At 37.2% G+C, this 20,137-nt stretch overlaps 2 protein-coding genes across 5 annotated transcripts in view; one reads left to right on the forward strand and one right to left on the reverse strand.

Annotated features, from left to right (window-relative positions):
• The window catches only part of Nha2 (Na[+]/H[+] hydrogen antiporter 2), a 235,415-nt gene that overhangs the window by 23,210 nt on the left and 192,068 nt on the right, over positions 1 to 20,137 (forward strand). The window lies entirely within an intron of this gene.
• klg (klingon) overlaps positions 8,443 to 20,137 on the reverse strand; it is a 45,260-nt gene continuing 33,565 nt past the window's right edge. The window contains exons 3-11 of the mRNA XM_032433461.2: positions 17,307 to 17,462; positions 13,513 to 13,713; positions 13,286 to 13,407; positions 11,999 to 12,149; positions 11,709 to 11,806; positions 11,350 to 11,471; positions 10,545 to 10,725; positions 10,260 to 10,433; positions 8,443 to 10,145 (exon numbers count right to left, since the gene is read on the reverse strand). Of these exons, the coding sequence (XP_032289352.1) occupies positions 9,927 to 10,145; positions 10,260 to 10,433; positions 10,545 to 10,725; positions 11,350 to 11,471; positions 11,709 to 11,806; positions 11,999 to 12,149; positions 13,286 to 13,407; positions 13,513 to 13,713; positions 17,307 to 17,462 (1,424 nt within the window). The 3' untranslated portion in view covers positions 8,443 to 9,926. The remainder of the gene's footprint in view (positions 10,146 to 10,259; positions 10,434 to 10,544; positions 10,726 to 11,349; positions 11,472 to 11,708; positions 11,807 to 11,998; positions 12,150 to 13,285; positions 13,408 to 13,512; positions 13,714 to 17,306; positions 17,463 to 20,137) is intronic.

The following is a 20,137-nucleotide window of genomic DNA, read 5'->3' on the forward strand; positions in this document are numbered from 1 at the left end:
CAAAACATTGACACGTATAGTTCCCAAGTTCCTTCTTTACATATTGAACAATATCGCAAACCTATGCATTTCTTAAAAACATTACATTTATTTAGTTAGTTCTTGGTTAAAATTTTAATTTTAGTTCTATATTTTGGTGTGCCACGTAGCAGTCCATGATTTTAAATTGTATTATAAACACATGCAGTATTAATTATCTCTATATATAAAACTGTTTGTTCTGACTGACTGATCTCGGTCAAATTTCATCCTCTACATCAATGTAAAAATTCATTTGAAAATGGTACTCTAAAATATCCTATATTGACATAGGTCGAAATTGCCCACCCACATAAGTCAATCTTTGTTTAATTATTATATACGTATCATGGGCATGGCCACGTCATACCCGCTAGATACATTTGTTGAGGTAACTACTTTTTTTATAGCCTGAACTCATTAAAAATGGGTAAAAGGGGTATATTGTATTTGTACAAAATGTAAATGTATGTAACTGGCAGAAGGAAGCATTTCCGACCCCATAAAGTATATATATTCTTGGTCAGCATCAAAAGCCGAGTCGATCTAGCCATGTCCGTCCATCCGTCTGTCCGTCCGTATGTATGAACGCAAGCACAGATCGAGATTGCTTCCGATAACCGATAACTTGGCCCGTTTCCAAGTAATTGATTAAAATCTATATCGAAATCCTGTTTTTTGGGCAATTTTTGTAAATAATAAGACCTAGAGTCACCAAACTTGACATGTTGCTTCTAGAATAGTATGTATATTTGCATTTGGTGTTGGAAGAAGAGGGTTCATAGTATCCCCTAGTCGGGAGCTCCGGACTAGAACCTCTTACTTGCTTAAACGTAGTTTGGAAACATATTTGTAGAAAAATTTGTGCAGTTATTAAGTGCGAGAATGCGTACTGGAACTCCATGCCATGTCAAGAGCACGACCAATGCCACTTAAGTTCAATTAAAACCGCACTTTTATTTGTTTATACAACAAACACACTTGACCAGGTGAGCGAACATCCAGAGGACACCAACTCTTTCCAAGACCTTTTGGGCCTCCTCTGCCGCCTGTTTTCATAGCCATTCAGCAACGTAGCTCTGTAGCGAATATTGTGGTAGCGAAGGAAGTGAGTGTTCAGAGCTTTCAATGCTAGCTATTGTTTAACAATTAACCGCAAATTGAATGCAATTAAATAAATAACGGTGTTGAACCTTTGCGTAAACGTTTGTAGGCGTCGTTGCAACTTTACCTTTGTTATACCAATACCAATGTTAAAGTAAACATACGCACATGCTCTGCACATGAGCACCCAGCTGTGTTGTACAAATGAAATGAAATATTACGTATACGTCACATTGGTCCATTTGCCAGTTCACCCACACAAAAACAACAATGGCTGGCAGTTGAGCCGACTACGGGTCGAGTATTTGTTTAAGGTATTGTTATATATGTCGTTCGACTAGTGGCAAATGGCTCTGGCTGTGAAAAAAACAATTTATTGAAGGTAGCAACGTGCCAATCATTAACAGTGAGCGTCGATTATTTGCGGGCGAATGAGGCCTGAAAAGCAGCAAGCCCGTATTCAACCCATTGTAAATTTTTGTAGCGTTTGTGATTTTGATTGGATTGGGAAAAGATTTGCACACCTCTATATTGATTAATCACGTAATATTTTGGTATTTAAGAGTTGTGCAAGTTATGCTTATTTAATACAGCAATTGCGTTAAAATAATTTAAATACCATTTTATTTTTTTATAAAGGTAGTTAAATAAGTTACTTGCTATTGCTAAAACTTACAGGCTATAGACATGGAAGCATACCTGCCTAAAATAAATAGAAATATTTCATAAAATGAATGAGGAAACCAGTTGGCTAGCACGAAACACGGTAGGCAAAAGTCAAATGTCAGTATGGCATGCAAAGTTGTTGTCACACATTACTCTTTGTTTGATGATGCGACGGTGGTGGCCTATGTACTGTTTGCAATCCCAGTTTTGCTAGTCTGCCTTTTTTTATTGCTAAAAATTTGGCTCGTACATTGCCGGGCTTACATTGAAATCAGTTCGTTTTCAATGGGAATGTCAGATGAGGACACCTTAAATTTGCATGACAATTTATTAGTTGGTGTTTGGTAAAATTGATTTTATCCGTGGATTTCAAAGGAAATGGCAATGGTTTTTGTTGTGTGAATTTAAGTCGCACAAAATTAACCAGAAAAGATTCTCTAAAAGAGGAAGCCCTTTCTTTATATGTATTTATATATAGCATACTTTGTTCATTTTTATACCCTGAACCCATTAAAAATGGATATAAGGGTATATTGCATTTGTGCAAAATTCAAATGTATGTAACAGGCCGAAGGAAGCATCTCCGAACCCATAAAGTATATATATTCTTGATCAGCATCAATAGCCGAGTCGATCTAGCCATGTCCGTCTGTCTGTCCGTCCGTCCGTCCGCATGTATGAACGCAGGGATCTCAGAACCTATAAGAGCTAGACTCTTGAAATTTTAGATGTAGGTGCTCCTTGTGCCTGTGCAGATCGAGTTTGTTTTCGATAATCGATAAAAATCGATATCGATATCATGTTGTTTGGGCAATTTCGGTAAATAATAAGAGCTAGAGTCACCAAACTTAACATATAACTTCTAAAATAGAATATATATATGCATTTGATGTTGGAAGAAGAGGGTTCAGGGTATCGCCTAGTCAGGAGCTCCCGACTAAAACCTCTTACTTGTTTATAAATATTTTTATTAAAGCAAACGACCTCGTAGCGCGAGATGCGATTGGTGTTGGTTGAAGAGCGCTCAGGGTATCCCTAGTCGGAAACTCCCGACTAATAGCAAATACGTGATTTTTTAATATGTTAAACCATTAGCAGATCTAAGCAGACAGGACATGTATAGGCCTAGCCATAATACAATAAACATTGTTTATTCTGCCCAAGTTATTGTTTAATATTGTCAAATTTCGAAATTATGAAAAAAGAACGGATCTTTGTACTTTACTCATTGGTGTTAAGTGTTACGAGGCAGCTTTTTTTTGGGGTGGTTGTCTGCCCAGGGCATCGATACTTAAGCAACCTTTGAAATTGTTTAATGGCTATGTGTGTAAATACACAGACATAGTTAGAATATGCTTGGGTAGGAAATATTTTTAGGCATCCATTCAATTGCATTGCATGTTGTTTTAGTTTGCCGAACGTTAAATGTCCTCGCTTAAGTACTTGCATTATTCTAGCGTTTTAGGCCTTAAGTAACCTTCGCTAAACAAATTATAGCTATAACAGGTAATGCTATAGCATTATGTATTATAGCAGGTAATGTATTATTTTTGTATAATATGGTAATTTGATTAATCTAGGAACTAAATTAATTATCCAGATACTCGCGTGTGCCCTTAAAAATGCTAACTACACGAATATGTTTTAACAAATGAGATGCACCTAATTCAAGTTTCCTAGCAATTTTAGTAACCAAGACATGTAAATGAGGTGACTATACTCAGCTTGGCTTGTGCTCAATTACGATAAACGTCGCCGGGAAATGTTGATTTAAATGTGAATGATGGTTTTCATAGCCTTTATACTAGGTTATAGCTGAGTAGCCTTTCGTGGCTTCACAGTTGCGTGCGTTGCTTGCGACAGACTTTCATGTGTTTGGGTCTGGGATAACGCGAAACAGTATATTGACTTTTATACCAGTCTATAGGCGTTTGGTTGAGCTTTAATGCCAATTAGATTCTCTCGTGCCAAGCGGGCATGATTGCGGCATATGTATATGTGTATGTATATATATATAGATATATACATATGGATGAACCATTTGTAAGTGGAATCATATTCCACATGATCCTTACAGTTTCTGAGATGTATACGAACCGACCCTATTGCAAATATGAAAATCTTATCGCACGACTAACGAAGTAACGCCATTAGGTGGCATGACCTTTACGACAAATAATGGCATAATAAACAAATAATATTGCTCTATTCTGGGGCGCCCGACTAGGGGATACCTTGAAACTAATATTACCACTGCTTCATATTCCACAGCCATACCAGGAATTGAGTTTCAAAGACAAACTAAATTAAAACGGCAGCACGGCCCCACATAATACAAAACAATCACAATTGCAATTCTGTTTATAGAATTTCAAATTGAAGCTCGTATGAATATATGTGATTTATATGATGATGTTGGCGAAATTTCCATATAGATTATAATCGATTGCTGGAAACGGGACAAGTTATTGATTATCGGTAACTTCTGTTGTACATATCCTATATTGATAAAATGTTCAGCAGTATGTCTAATTGTGCTGTAGAATATAATATTTTCTCAAAAAGCCAATAGTATTAAAATTGTGGCTTGAATTAATAAGAAGTTGAAAAGAATTTATTTATTTGATTTTTAGCAGGGGGTGGCGGTACTTAATCTGTATGTACTCTTCTAGAGTGTCTAATATGGTGATTCTAGTTCTGAAAACCTAAAAAATTTGCTTTAAGACCGGAGGTCGATATTTAATTATATCGATAGCTTAGAAACGGGATAAGCTATCGTCTGTCGGAACTCGTACTCGGACACTAGTACAATTCAAAATTTCTTCTAAGATCGACGCGTTCATACATACGGACATGGCTAGATCAACCAAGAAAATATTTTTCTTTCTTTATGGGGTCGGAGATGCTTTCCTTGGCCTGTTACATACCTTTGCACAAAACCATTATATCCTTCTTACTTGATTTCAGTATGTTCAAGGTATAAAAAGGCAACAACCGGCCATTAAGCAATAACAGTGGTGATGAGGGCGGGGTGAAGTCTAATGAAATTCCGGAGAAACATGTTCTCGCCTGATAAGCTACCATTGGTCAGCTGCAATGTAAAGCGAATGGCATGCAATGTTGTCCCAAATGTGCACCACGCAGGCGAAGGCGCGGAAGCGAGCGTGACGTTATTGAGCGAGAATGGTGGGTTAAACCAAATAAAATATGAAAGCCACAAAGGCACATGGTTCAAGTCATTTTACTATTGGAGAGAACGTAGTAGTTCCACCTCCTTGGTATTGCCTTGAACAATTGGGCTGTTGCTTGGCCAACTTTAAACATTTATGTTAATGAAAAGAAAACGCCTAACGCACAAGGTTTAACATTCAACGCTCACCATCTGGCGTTCAACATAGGCGTCATTGTTTTATTCTTAACGGGCACACTCCGAAACGTTTCCGTCGCATGATCCTGCGCTGAATTTTATGCAACGATTGTCAGAGCGGGCAATCCCACCCAATCTCCGCCCTTGCTTGGTTTCTTTGTGTGGGCAAACAAAGTACGAGATAAACTTTTGTTCTGCATGAACTTTACCGTCGTTGCTGTTGCTGTGGCATTATATTTTTTGCTTACTTAGAGACAGTTCCTTTTTTTGTCCTCATTTTATCAGAATTAGTTTAGCATAATTCAAATCGGACCAGAATTTTTTAAATTTTTATACCCTGAACCCATTAAAAATGGGTATAAGGGTAAATTGTATTTGTGCAAAATCCAAATGTATGTAACAGGCAGAAGGAAGCATCTCCGACCCCATAAAGTATATATATTCTTGATCAGCATCAATAGCCGAGTCGATCTAGCCATGTCCGTCTGTCTGTCCGTCCGTCCGTCCCTCCGACCGTCCGTCCGTCCGTCCGTCCGTATGTATGAACGCAAAGATCTCAGAACCTATAAGAGCTAGAGACTTAAAAGACTTAGATGTAGATGCTCCTAGTTCCCGCGCAGTTCGAGCTTGTTTCCGATAATCGATAACTTACTCCGTTTCCAAGCAATCGATAAAAATCGATATCGATATCCTGTTTTTTGGGCAATTTTGGTAAATAATAAGAGCTAGAGTCACCAAACTTGGCATATAGCTTCTAAAATAGAATATATATGCATTTGATGTTGGAAGAAGAGGGTTCAGGGTATCCCCTAGTCGGGAGCTCCCGCGGATGGTTGCGTTTTCGACGCAATGGCACATTTTTTATTGCCATTTTTGGCTGTTAAATGAATGGTAAAAGCTTACGTTGTTTCAATCATACAGTGATTATTGTTTCCTATTGATTTTCCATTTAATTATCTGGTTAGTTCTTGTTGCAATAATCTGGTAACGACACATGCATGGGTATAAGGTTTAAGCATGCAGAGTACTTGCTTCTTTTCTTTAAATTGTATGCTATTCAATTTACTAGCCTTTGCTCCAATACATGAGCAGAATGTGTTACTGTGAGCAATCAGACAAAAAGCGCACCAACACTTAGCCTGCCCAACCGCTCAATCCAACTTCGCAACCACCAATGCTATAAATTATGTAAATCTCAAGCGGCTAACGTTACAGACACGACCTGAAAGCCTGTCGAGAAAAAATCAAACAAAATCGATTGATGTACAAATTTTTGTAACATCCTGCCTGGAGGAGGCAGCCTTTTGATTTGTGCCCAGTGTCAGGCGGCCTAGGAGTTAGAAGTGTTTTTGCTTGAATACTTCATTGCCAGCCTGCTTCTAAATTATGTAGATTTGTTTCAGCATAACTCTTGCGTAAGTGAGTTTGTGTGTGTGTTTTTTCTGGATACAGAGGATCTTCGCTTTGCTCCGACGTACAACATTTTAAACCGTCATTAAGCTGCGCCCATAAATATCAGGGCGCCTCTCTTCTACGGCTTTCGCTTTTGACTGTAAAATTATGTAAATTTATTGGGCAATAGCATTGCCCTTTTGCTGTTTCTTTAGTTTGGCCTTGTTTTGGGCACTGAGTAGATTCTTGTAAATTGTACCGAATTATTGCCGGGCGGACACAGCAGATAGTTGGTTTGCTTTTCTGTGTCATGTGTTCAATGGCTAGGGTGTTTATTCGATATAAAGGATATTTTACTTTAATTTTTAGTTAACGCCTTTTTGTATTTTGCTTATTAAACTTTTCCTTCTCGCCAAGCCATTATCGCACTACATTTGAGAGCGAAAACTTTTTTGCAGTTTGGAAAAATCAAATCAGTTGAAAATTAATTTAATTCACACTTGGCTTCAAAAGTTCTTCTTTCGTGTAGCTTTATGATTTTCCTGCATCTATTTCTTATTTGCTATACGAAAAAAAACAGGATGCAAATTTTTAATTATAAAAGTTTGAATCGCACTTGTCGCCCCGCTGCTAGCTAGTCCATCTGTTCGTCACTGAGCACTGAAAAGCAGAAAGCAATGCTAACCATCTGAAATTGTTGATAGCTTACGCAGTGAGTGCTGACGGCGCCCTTGCCAATTTTACCAATACTAATTATGATTTTATTTTCAGCCGATTCCTTACAGTTGAAAGTGCAGCTTTTTGTTTCGTTTCTTTTTTTGTGCCATTCCTGAGTTGCTCTGTTGAAAGTTTACTTCTTGGAGCTCTGAATTCCAATTGTAGTTTATGTGAATGTCCTTAGAGTTTGCTCGTGGCGCAACTTAATTAATTTTACATTGCCTTGAGTTTTCCGCGATAGCTGTCAAAAAAGTGTTCAAATGATAAACGAGCTAATTAATATGCGCTCAAAGTTTACACTCTACCCATCATAGCAACATAAATGGCTGTAATTGTCGCTTGTGGCTGCGCAATTATCCATTATGGGCTTTGCAAAAATTTGTAGAACTGTAATTGCACAGTCCAAATAAAAAAGATTTCTGCAGCGATGCTAGTTTTTGAGCCAGCTGCTAGGTCGGTCAACGACATTGTTGGAGGCACTCCAGCAACTGGATACGTAAATTTCATTAAAATTCATGTGAAATATATTGAGACTTGCATGCATTATGGTCACTAAGTTTGAAATGCGCAGAAACTTGTGTCAAGTGTGCCTCTACATACCGGTGCAGGCCTTGCTCAAATATGCAAATATCACCACGGAAAGGGGGACGTTGCTGAGTTGCAACTTTAAATAACAGAATTTTCCGGGAATAGTAGCTCACCCCGCCGTCCCTGCTTTTCTTTGGGTTTTCTAAAAATGGAGCTCAAGTAGTTTTTCGCTCTATAAAATTTCATGCATAAACTTTAGAAAGTGCTTAAGATTTTATAATTTAAGCATAGCACGTATGCGGTGTCCACTGCCGTACAAAGGAGCCAAGAACTGTTCAGGGTAGTTTGTTACTGCAGGAATATGTATGTATGTTGTTGAACCAAAACTTTATTAATCCCTGAAACCGCTGAGTGGTTTTGATTTAAAGCTATTGATAATATTACAAACAGTTCCATAATTATATGCGAAGTCTTACCGGAACTTAAGTTCGAGAGCAGGCCAGTTCAACTTGTTATGATTGTTATTAGTGCTATTCTTATATAGAATATAAATGAGTTCGAGTTTAATTTTGTAGATACTTGGCAAACACATAATAAATATGCGTTTGGAATCCGCAACATAAATTAAAAGTAGTTTTCATATTTTATTTTACATCTAATGCTTTATTTGTATTTGATTAATTTAGATATTTTTTATCGGTAATGTTTCTTATGCACAATAATCATATAAGTACCACCATAATTAGCATATAACTAGTTAGAATTTAGTGAATTTTATAAATATTCTTTGGTTGCCTCGGTTTGATGAACTTTTTGTTTGCTTTTTAGTTGACATATATTCAGGAAATACATTCTAATGTTATTATTTTTACTTGTCTGATTAACTTGATGCTACTGTAAATTGTCAAGTTGTTAATGCTTCAATTACAGTAGTTACACCATAACCCATGCTTACGAGTTCACTTCTTAGTGGCAATTTATTAACACACATAATTAATTTACCTCTAATTCGACAATTTATTTCAAGTGCAACTACACAAAAGTCGTATCTGTATGGGTTCATATTGCATGCTTAAAATTAGCTTGGCCGTATTTTGTGGCTAAATATACAAGTACGATCGTACAACTGCTAGGTGCAAAAGCTGATCAAATACAGCGCTCAATGTCCTTGTATTTACAAGTACTTTAATGAGCTGTTATTCATGGTTTACTTATAATCTGTATTTTAGTTTGCTAAAATGCGTGTTTGAATTTTATATTAGGGTTTATTTTAGTTTTCTTGTTTTTGGTGGTACAACATGTTTTCTTAAATGCTAACTATAATTCGAAACGTTATTCTAAATTAATGTGGTTGGTGCACTTACAACTAAGTTGAGCGAAATAAATAAAAACAAAAACAAAAACAGGAATATTAAAAATACCTTACAGCTAACATTTTACAGTGGTGTTTCGTTTGCTATTCATAGGTATTTATGATTTCATTTTAAACTAAATAATATCACTATATAATGCTTGCTTAATTTACATATATTATTTACGCATTGGAGTTTTTATGAAATACTTAAAATGTAATTCACATTCAAATATCTGATGCATATTTACATGACCTAGTTCGAGTGGACTATCCTACTATGGATTTGCTGCTTTCATATTCTCATATATTGCATTCGCAGTTGCCCTTTATAATACGTTTTTGTATTACTCGCACTTTTTATTCTGCGCTCATGAAATAGCTAATTTAATGGCTGACAAAATGGTTGAAAAATTATTTACATTGGAGGTTGTTAAGTTTTTGCCTAATTTTTTTTGTATATATTTTTATAAATCTAATCTGGGTGTATCTTTGGTTTGTTTTCTGTAGTACCTGTACGAAATGATTGATTAAATTCAACGGTGGCAGTAAAAACAAAATATACATTTAAATGGGCTTAAGTAGTGAATGTGTTTTACAGATGCACATTTAGATACATGAAATAATGTTGAAGACTTATATAGTATCTTTTAAAGCGTGTAGTTTAGAGATCGTCTTCATATTTTCCCTAACCTTTTTGGCAAAAAAACAAGTTAAACAAAATACAAATTTAACTTTATAAGAAATCAAGTTTCTCGGCATAGCCGACGCTGTATGTATGGCTTATCCCAAGCCAAAACGAAGTCGTTCAAACTGGCTATTTCGCAAGCCAAAGGCAAGCAACAGTGCTCCACGAAGAAGCAAACAATGGGGGATAGCGTTTTGTAGGCTGCTGAATGCGCCGCTGTTGCTGCGCGACTTTGAACTGGCTACCACTTCGGCGTCCTCGGGCGCAATGTCCATGCTGTTGCTGGCAACGATAAATTGAAATATATCGCTGACCTGCAGGAATAACAGTAAAAAAATAGGTAATAATATATCTGTAGAAATAATGATTAACTTTTCGGCTCTTACTAAAGTACTAGAGTATTTTAACGTAACCTGCTCCTGACTTACCTCATTCCAACCATATCGGTTTTTAGCTTGAACAATTGCTTCGTAATATGCACCTGGATGCAGATGCTTAATAGTGTAAGACATGATATGAGTAAGGGGCTCAGAGGCTGGACGATGTTCGGGGGTGAGAATAAAATCATGCCATCTTCCTGGCTGCTGAAATGTGTCATTCATCTAAAGTAAAAAAATAAAATAAAATGAAATTATGGCGTTTATGGGAACGTTTCTCAGTTCTACGTTTTGACAGCTTCTCTATATTATAACAGTCATCTATCATGTACTTACCAGTACTCGTCGGTAGAGCAGGCGCACCTCCTCTAGAGGGGGATAGCTATCGATTTTCCATGTCAAATTGTAACTATCAGAAGAACGTCCCCACTTTGGCGAGTAAAACTCAGCGGGACCAGGCCGACCAGAGAGTTCCATGTACTTGCGGGAGCGTCCCAAAGAGTTATCAGCTACGCAACTGCATAAGTGCACATAAAATCAAATTACTTCAGGCTGTCTCAGTCTAGGCAAGACGGCTACATTTTTGTATAGGTACTATTTCTTTCAAAAATTTAAAAGATATTTGGTTTTATATTTAATTTTGTATCGCATTGCGTACCTAAACCAGTAACCCGCCTGTTACCAAAAGTTTTTGGAGTTTTTTCTCAAAGGAGGTTGTGGGAGTGGGGCAAGCTGCGCGTCCGCATTTCGAAAATTGTGTCAACTTAACTAATCTAATCACGTCTATGTCAGAAGCTACTTGCAGTCAAAGGTAGGTGGCAGTGGATGGGTTGTGGTTGTCCCACATAGTTGCCGGCAAAAACAAAAACTTTGTATATGAAATATTGTGTCAACGTGGCGAAACTTCCACTTCCTTAATATGTTTCAGACAGATTGACGTGGCACAACTTGTTTGCTTATGTAATGGTCAGGACACGGTTATTGGTACGCTGGAGAGTATTATTATATAACAAATAATAAAGAGACAATAACTTATGTGTAAGCACAGGCAACAGTCCATCAAGTTTTATGGAGAAGGTTATAGTAAAAGTTCTTGAGGTTTTTATTACAGTACAATCAATGGTTTTGCTGTTCAACTTACCTGTAGTTGCCAAAGTCCTCCTGCTGGATGTGACGTATGGTAAGTGTATGTCGATTGGCTCTTGTGTTCATAATTCGCCGATCGGTTGTTTGAATCGGAAATGAGTTTTGGTACCAGGACACCTGCAGTTGGAAAATGCCAAACAATATAAAATGTAGAAAGCGAAGCTTTGAGTCCTATTTTCGTTTGTTTAAGTAGTAATAAAATAAAAAGAATACATATAATTTATGGGATCCTTCTGCCTATTACATGCATTTTACACAAACCCCTTATAACCTTTTTTACCATATTCAATGGATTCTAGGTGTAAAAATATGTATTCAAATATAATATAACGTATTATTAAAAATTAGACCAACCGTTGCGACCGGATCAGCGTAAACAATGCAAACGAGTTTTGCCTCGAATCCTTCTCCAGAGTGTATCCAGGATTTTTCCACTTGAATATCCGGTGGGTCTACACGCATTGACACACATTCAATCCAAAACACGAAAAGATAATTGGTTGGATTTTCCATCATAAGATTCGTCAAGCCGCAATTTTAAAAAGGAGAGATGAATTATTTCAAGAGTGTTAACGAAGACTTGTGTTTGTTTCGACTTAGTTTATTTAATCATGTTATAAACGAATGTATTTTACACAACTTACATAAAACATCCAGTCGCATATCCACCGTAACTGGGTCTCCGACGCCATTATCGGCGGTGCATTGATATACCCCCGCTTGTTGGCGCTCCAATTTGTCTAAAGTTAGTATAGGTCCATCACCAATTCTAGCCGGCGATTTGCCAGTGCCGCTCTATCAAAATACAATTTTATATTACTTCATTATTCTTTTGCTTTTAGGCAATAAAAGTAAAGTTCTCGAGGGCGAGTAAAAAATGTTAAAAGTCAACTGCAGTGGCAACTGAAAGTAAAAAGAAATGCAATAGAAAGATCTCTTGACTACAAGTACGCTCTGCAGGAGTTAACCTGCTGTCCTTCTTTCGGTTGCCTTACACAACTAGAGGTAAACACCAAAAAAAGAAGAGAACGATAAGACACAAGAGGCGATGTGGGACTCATGTCTAGTACTTGTATGTAGCCAGTCAGCTTTTGGTTGCGAACATCTTGTTTTTGGCCAAGTGACGCCAACGGGGAACACGTGTCGATGGCTGCTCTAAACGCAAGCAGAGCATCAAACTTGGATAGAAGGGGCCGTGTTAAGGTTGCGGAAATGACAGTAGATTCAAGCGAAATTCAATGGCATACAACTTACTAGAAAGGTTTGAAAGTCAACGACTGCGTTTACATATGGAGCGCAAACTATTTGCTGAAACATGGAGAAACCGAGTGATTGAGCTACGCCCATGTCAAGAGCAAGGCATGCAAGCAAACAAATCGAACGGAAATGTCTAATGTGCCAAAGTGCAGAAAGGCAAACAAGATTGAGCAGGGCGGAAGATAGATTTTTTCGACTATATTAAGAATTTTACCCCTTGTTTTATTAAAAGCTTGCTGACTCTCGGTTAAAGTTGTGGGTTGTAGGTTGCTTGTTTGACATTTGCCAATGTATACTGTTTCATCAAAACGTTTGTAGTTTTATGCAACCCCCTACATTCTATTCAATCTTAATTAAATCACGCTTGGGAGTGCGAGTGTACGTGGGCAAACGATTTCTAGCTTAATATTTTAAATGTTGCGTTTATTTGTGTGTGACAGGCATATAGAATTCTTGGTCAGATATTACACTCATAATAAAAACATATCTCCATACGAGGGAAATATTTTTGTAACCAACCCTTTGTTATGTGTACGTTATCGCAATACACTCCTTAACCCAACACATTATTATATTGTAAAAATTACCTAACGACACTATTGAGATCTATTGATTGCTCATCGAATATTTTAGTGTTGACACCTATATTTTTCGGTCTGAAGAACTACACTTACCTTTTTGGTCCAGTAAATTGATGGTACCGGATTACCGGATCCCTTACATTCAAGGGTAATAGGTCCGCCCTTTCGTGCCTGCAGCTGTCCCGATGTGGGGATAGCGCGAACGCTTGGAGGCACTGTTTGTATGGAAAATATTAGTTTTAATGATTAAAATGGGTTTAACAAACTATTTACGTACAATTTAGATTTGATATGTTGTAAGTGTACATAAGTATACTTACCCAAAATTTCGACTGTGTGTACTTGATCACGATTTATTTTGTCACTGATTTGGCAAACGTAATCCCCTGCATCTTGTGGTTCCAAATCTGATATCTCTAAATTATAACCATCTATCAGTCTTACGCGCTCATCCCGTGTTACCATGATGTTGGAGGCGGTAAGTACATTTGGGCCACGGCGCCACAACAAGACGAAATTGCCTGCAAGAAAAGCAAGCAGAGGGCTCAAATTCAGGAACAGACAAAATATTAAAGGCGCATACGAAAATGTCTTCGTCTGTTGTTCTCCTTGTTGGCTGGAAAATTTATTGTGAATCGCCACAATACAAATACAAAGCAACTGAGATATACATATACTTTCAAGAAGCTAAATAGATGACATTAAAGCGGACAGGAGGTTCACATTGAAGTTGTCGTTAGACATAGACAAACACACATTCATGCAGGCATATACAGATACAGACATCTATCTAAAATGCTATCCGCTTTTTCAGGCCCCAAGTTGCTTGGCCGGTTTGTAGAGCTGTGTGCAGTCTAAAGATTCCCTCTTGCTTGGCTATCCCATTCCGAGTGTGTCCTAGTGCTTTCATCTATTTTTTAGTGTGTTTGTTCATATAAATCACATAATTTCGTAGATGTAGCTGGCAGATTTTTCTTCCATCTTTTTGCATATTTAATAGAACTTACAGTTTTTATAGCCGTAACAAACTACAAATTTGTTATACGAGATTACAAGACACATAATTTATTTATTATTGCATAGGCTTAGGCTGGGAATGTACATTCACGATAAATTCCGAAGCACTGACCTACCGACCCGCTTCAAGAAAAGTTAAACACAATAATTTCGTCAGCTTTGTATTACCTATTTCTGTACTCAGTCATGTGCATTTTGTTGGACTTTTCTTTAAAGTTATTAGAACATACATACGCTGGTATTTTAATTGCTTCCTTCCTGACTTAATATTAAAGGCTTAAAATATGAAATGGGCAAATTGTTTCTGAGATCGCATTATTAATAAATATAAAGACCCTAATTAACCGAAAAAGCTCGACTCCTGGATACACGACTGCGTGATAGCTTGTACCAAAGGCCGCAAATAGAGTATATGGTCGGAGTTTTCTCCTTCCTGATTATGAATATGCATTTGCAGAAAAGGGAAACTATACCGAAAGGTGTATTAAGGGTTGTTATATGTTCACAACAATTTGAATTTGCCACAACATATATGTAGGGTATTTCAGTCGAAACGACATAACGCAGTTAAAAATAAGTAAATGTTAGGGGACCACGTACATATTAACGTGCGTACTAGGATAAACGTTGTCACATTGAATATTTGAGCAAAAAAAACTGTCTCTTATAACTTTTTATTTATACCCCTCCTTGGCCGTCTATAAAGTCGTCTTAAGCGAATACAATCATCTTTTTATTGCTTTGATTATTATTGAATCCCGTAAGTGTTCGAGGCCCAGTTGATGGTAAAATTAGGGTTTTGTTCCTCTACTTTTGTGAGTTGCGTCCGTTCGCTCTGGTCCCGAATTGTTTGCGAATACATTGGCTTACCGTGCGAGGTTATTGATATTTTTTAGCTGAGCAAAAATTGTATGCATTGGGTAATAAGAATTGAATTTTATATCCTTTTTTTATAGACACGAATTTGTGCAGAAGTTGAAAGGGTTGACTAGCAAATTGGACTCCTTTTTAAACCTTTTTTAAAAGAGTTGTGCATATGCATGTGATATGATATGATATGATATATCTATTTATAGATAAACTATTTATATCGGCACAAACAGTCATCAGATATATGAAGGTTTTTACGAACTTTACGCAGTTCAGAAGCGCTAGATACACCAAGACAACAGCTAAAATACTCTATCACGGCACGTTTCTGAAGAGAATTTCAGTATTTTTTGATTTATACGAATATTTTAATGTCGTCTTTTAGCCCAAAAACTGTAGTATTGTTAATCTACATTGTGAATTGTAAATTTGGGAATATTAATATTAATGTGAGTTTAGGTATTTTGGAAATCGGCTCGGGGTGTATCAAAGTATGCTCATCACTTTTTGCGATTCTGTTACTTGTAAAACTTTATACTAAATATCGTGCTATTATGTTGTATTTGCAAGTTAGATTCGTAATCCCTTAGATATATTACCTCTCCTTATATCCAGTCAAAGTTTTTTTTGTTTTGATTATAAGGTTAATGATTTGTATGACGAAGGGCTTCATTCACAGTTTGATATTTGTTTTCTTAATTGGATTTAAACTATTTTGTCATGGTCCCCTTTGTCTGTTTTTCAATTGTGCCAATTAACCATGTTTTCCGTTTACCTCACTTGGCTCTTTTATTTAAAATGAGTAATTTAATACTGCAATTAAACCTTCGCCGTCCCGCAATCATTAAAGACTAATACGGATTAAATGTAGTAAAAAAAAGATAGCAGTCACTGTAAAAACATTACTCGTATGTACATTCGACCATTGATGTGTATACACAGTGAGGTTTACTTTGCTATCAGTTAGGTTTTCCAGCTGTGTTTAACATTTGGTGTGGCCGGAATAGGCAACGACTAAAAAATGTTAAAAATCCTCAAGATTGTTGAACATCTCTTGTAATAATATTCAACTATTTTAACCTTGAACTAACTAACTTAGCCGAAGGTAATTAACGCATTATCCTATAGTCTTAAGTATGACATATGTTTGCATGTTATTAATTGATTTTGTCGTCACAGTCACAATCATAAGGCAGTTTTTTGAACGTGTATCCCGTATATCTCCTGCTGTCTCCAATACGTACAAATGATAACTGACAGGTTGAACAGATTTCGGTCGCATTGTCGTCGATGTCGTCAATGTTCAATTTATTTTCATTTTGCTGCGAACGGTTTATTGCGTTTTATTTATTGGCTTGTCAACAGCATCGCAATTAAAACTCTTTACAAGTTTTCCTTTAAACTAGGTCATGTTAAAGTGTATTGGGCCCAACAATTAGTGTTTATTGAAAGTAAAGTGACTACGTTTTAAAGAAGTATTGGACCTATATTTTATTTGTTATTTTGCCTTCGCTCACATAAATGATGTATGTAATTGTCCACAGGAGCTTGCTGTGGACTGCAAGTTTAATATCATAAAGGTTTTTTTATGTTTATGACATTTATTTATATTAAAAGGCTATTTATTAACTCAGGAATTAAAATTGACACTTATATGCTAATATAATTATTTGTAATGCATTGAAAAATTCTACTGCATGTATACTACGCAAAGTCTTGAATACTCCAATAGTAATTTTACCATATTGCGATTTTTCGTTAGAATTTTCAGTATTTATGATTGTTATACAAAACCAAGATGGAGGTTTTAATAATTTAATTTGATTTACTGCTAGTGTATGTAGTTTGTGTGAACATAAAGTTATAGATGTTGTTTGATAATTATGTTGGTTAGCTGTGCCACGCGAGGCATCGCATGAAAGCATCGATTGGCAAGCTGCTGACAGCTGTTGGTTTTCATTGTCGTGCTGGTGCTGCCATCATTATTAATGGTGTTTATCAAACTTATTTGGAGAGACATTTTGCCTAAACATATTTTCATATTATTTTGCATAATATGTATTAAATGACTATGCGGTTTTCGGAAATCAAAAAATCCTCATGTGTTTTCAGGCTTAGTGTTTGCTTTTCCCATCAATAAATTTTAATAATGGACAATCAATTATGCGAAACTTACCCAAATCGCGAAAATTAAGTTGAACTTTTAATTTCTTAACGGCTTACTCACCCAGATTCTCAACCTGACAGGGCAGGACAAGCGTGTCACCCACTACTGCCCGATAGGTGTGCCCACGGGAAAGGAAGCGCGGTTGCGCCGCAGTCAGCGAGGTGGAAGAGGCCGCAATTAGTTGCTGGGCATTTGTCAGGGATCGGGTATTGGTTCCTGAAATTAAAGACAGTAAAATTATAAGAACATAAGACGTGTATAAGTTGTCTTGTAGTTTAGAGGCAAATATTGTTTCGAAATCGAATAGCTTTCAATTAGTAAGAAAACGAAACGCTGTTGTTTCAGTACCAGGATATGTTTAAATATTTGCGATGGTGTGGCTATTGTCTTATTCCACGGTCCTCAACGGACCGGACCACAACTCTTCGGGAGTATGTGGACGAGTCGGTTTTCCTTGGGGCATCATTTGATTGGGGGAAAAATTGCGGAGAGAGCTAACCCAAAGCCGGTTTCAACGACGTTTTAAGAAGATCTGACTTAGGAAAGCAGCAAAAAGCTAGACGAGTAATGCCCGCTGTTGGCATTGACGACAAATGTGCACACCGACTCAACTAAAGTCAGCTCTCTAAATATAAAGCGTTCTTGCAAAAGTTGCTGAAGTTCTCATCTTCAACCCCAACGAAGCGTGACAAATTTGATTACAATAGCAACAGTATGTTCGTGAACAATAAACTTTGGCCCCAGAAAGCGCCCCAAGGAGCAACTGACTGTTGGCATGGATCAGACCGGCACTCAAAAGTAAAAACAGCAACATCAGCAATGGTGTTCCCCGTTTCCTGCACTGTTGAATTTTATGGCGCCTAGACACATGGTCTGGACATTGGCACCATTTTTGGCGCCACACACCCACGCCCACCATCTTAGTTGCTGCCTTGGCCATAAGCAAGTAGGTGGTTCTTCATGGACTTAGCCTTTATTCGCCAAGTTTGCTGTGGTTGCTTAACTTGTACTAACGGGCCATCATTTTATAACCGAAGCACGAAGGAAACGACAAGTATGCGGTCAGTTTGGCGATTCTGTTAGCCTGTCTTAGGTTTTCTCACCTGCACATAAAATATGTCAACAATGTTGAGGTTAGAGAAAGTTGCTGGTTTACCATTAAAATTTAATTAAAATTTAAGAATTCTCACAGAATAAAATTTGTGACAAGATTACTAGCTTTAGTTGCCTTAAAACCAGCATTGAAAATGGTCATTTGAGTCTGGCGACCCAGGTGAAATGGTATGCGAGCAGCCTTAAATATCATGCATGAAATGCATAACAAATTAAGCGGCAAACTATGAATGTTGCCAGAATGGGAAACATTGAATTTTATTTTTAGGGGCCGCACAATCTTAAGGCTCCCATAATTTGAACTCATGCCTTAGCTCTATCAGTTAAAGAGTGCACACCTTGAATGCATTTTGAATTATACTTACTTCAGTCAAACCAAAACGAAAGCATACAGAAAAAATAGTTATTCCTACTCATGGTATTTGAATGAACACACTTCCAAATATTAATATATAATGCATACTAGTAGTTTTTTTTCAAGTGTATTTAATCTGTGGCGTCTGGTAGATAGTAATTTTTTATATTGTTTGTTAACTTTATACTCTTTCTCACCCAGTATTTTAACTGTTGTTGTTGGCGCTAACAGTGCTGAAAAATGAGCTGCAATGGGTTTGCATGTTGGAACTACATAGGTCGCTCACAATGCGGGTGCAGAAGTTAGGAAACTATTGCACACCTTCTTGCATGTGTACATGTACATGGACTTAAATACATATGTGCTAGTGCGGTTACTTCAGTTTTTGTTCGTTTGCTTACCACAAATGCTGTCGTTTGCGTCACAACACAGCAAACTCAATTTTAAAAAGCGCAGTTGTTGCTTGAATAATTTATCTAAAGCACACACATTTTAAAGTGTCATCAGGCAGTAGGCAATGGTTACAAGCACAAATACTGCCACCGCTCACTGAGCTCTGGTGTTACTCTTGACAAGGTAAGGTTAGCTTTGACTGGCTGTGTGGTGAGTGCTAATGTGTTCACGTGGCATTAGCAACTGCTTTTGTTCATAAAATGCAGAGGGGTTCTTTGATACAGGGCTTTGTTATGCACGCACCTTGCCACAGCAGCACAATCTGACACTTAGGAAATCTGCATAGCTTACATTTCAATGCGAATGTCGCGATTACTGAACAAGTGGTTGCAGCCCAATGTTATCGCTAGCTGTAGGCTTCATTGTGAATGAAACTTAAAGTTTTTTAAATAATAAAACTATTGCTAAACACAACAGTAACCATCAAACATCATCTATGCACGCTTGTTTTCTGCGTCTGTGTTGATGATTCAAAGTATGTGTTGTTTGGAATTCTATTAACTACTTCACCCGTTCGAAGTTATTTCCTAAATTTATTCGTTTTATTTCCGAAGGACATGGCGCTCAAAAAAAACAGCTAAAACACTGAATTTGCTTCATTATTTTACTCGCACGCATCACCACGTGCATGTGAGAAATATGCATAGTGCACCTTTCCGTTGTATTGGTATCTTTTCTCATTTCCGGTGGGTGGCTAACAGTTGACGCCAACAAACTTTGTATGGTTTTGTGGTAGAGTTTACCCGCCATGACACCTTTCCAACTGAACATTGGCGACGCTCTGGGCAAAGCTAGGTGTAGACTTGCCCATTTATACACGTGTGCATCAAAACACCCGTCAGAACCGCATTTTGTTTCATTAAAACTTCGGCCGCATATGTCGAACATACATGTGTGTGTGTGTATGTGTGGTTATATAGCGTGGGGTGTTTGCGATCAGCATCTTGGATGTTTTGCTATAAGTTTACTG

The sequence above is a fragment of the Drosophila virilis genome, chromosome 2 (assembly GCF_030788295.1).
Source record: "Drosophila virilis strain 15010-1051.87 chromosome 2, Dvir_AGI_RSII-ME, whole genome shotgun sequence".
NCBI classification, from domain to species: domain Eukaryota; kingdom Metazoa; phylum Arthropoda; class Insecta; order Diptera; family Drosophilidae; genus Drosophila; species Drosophila virilis.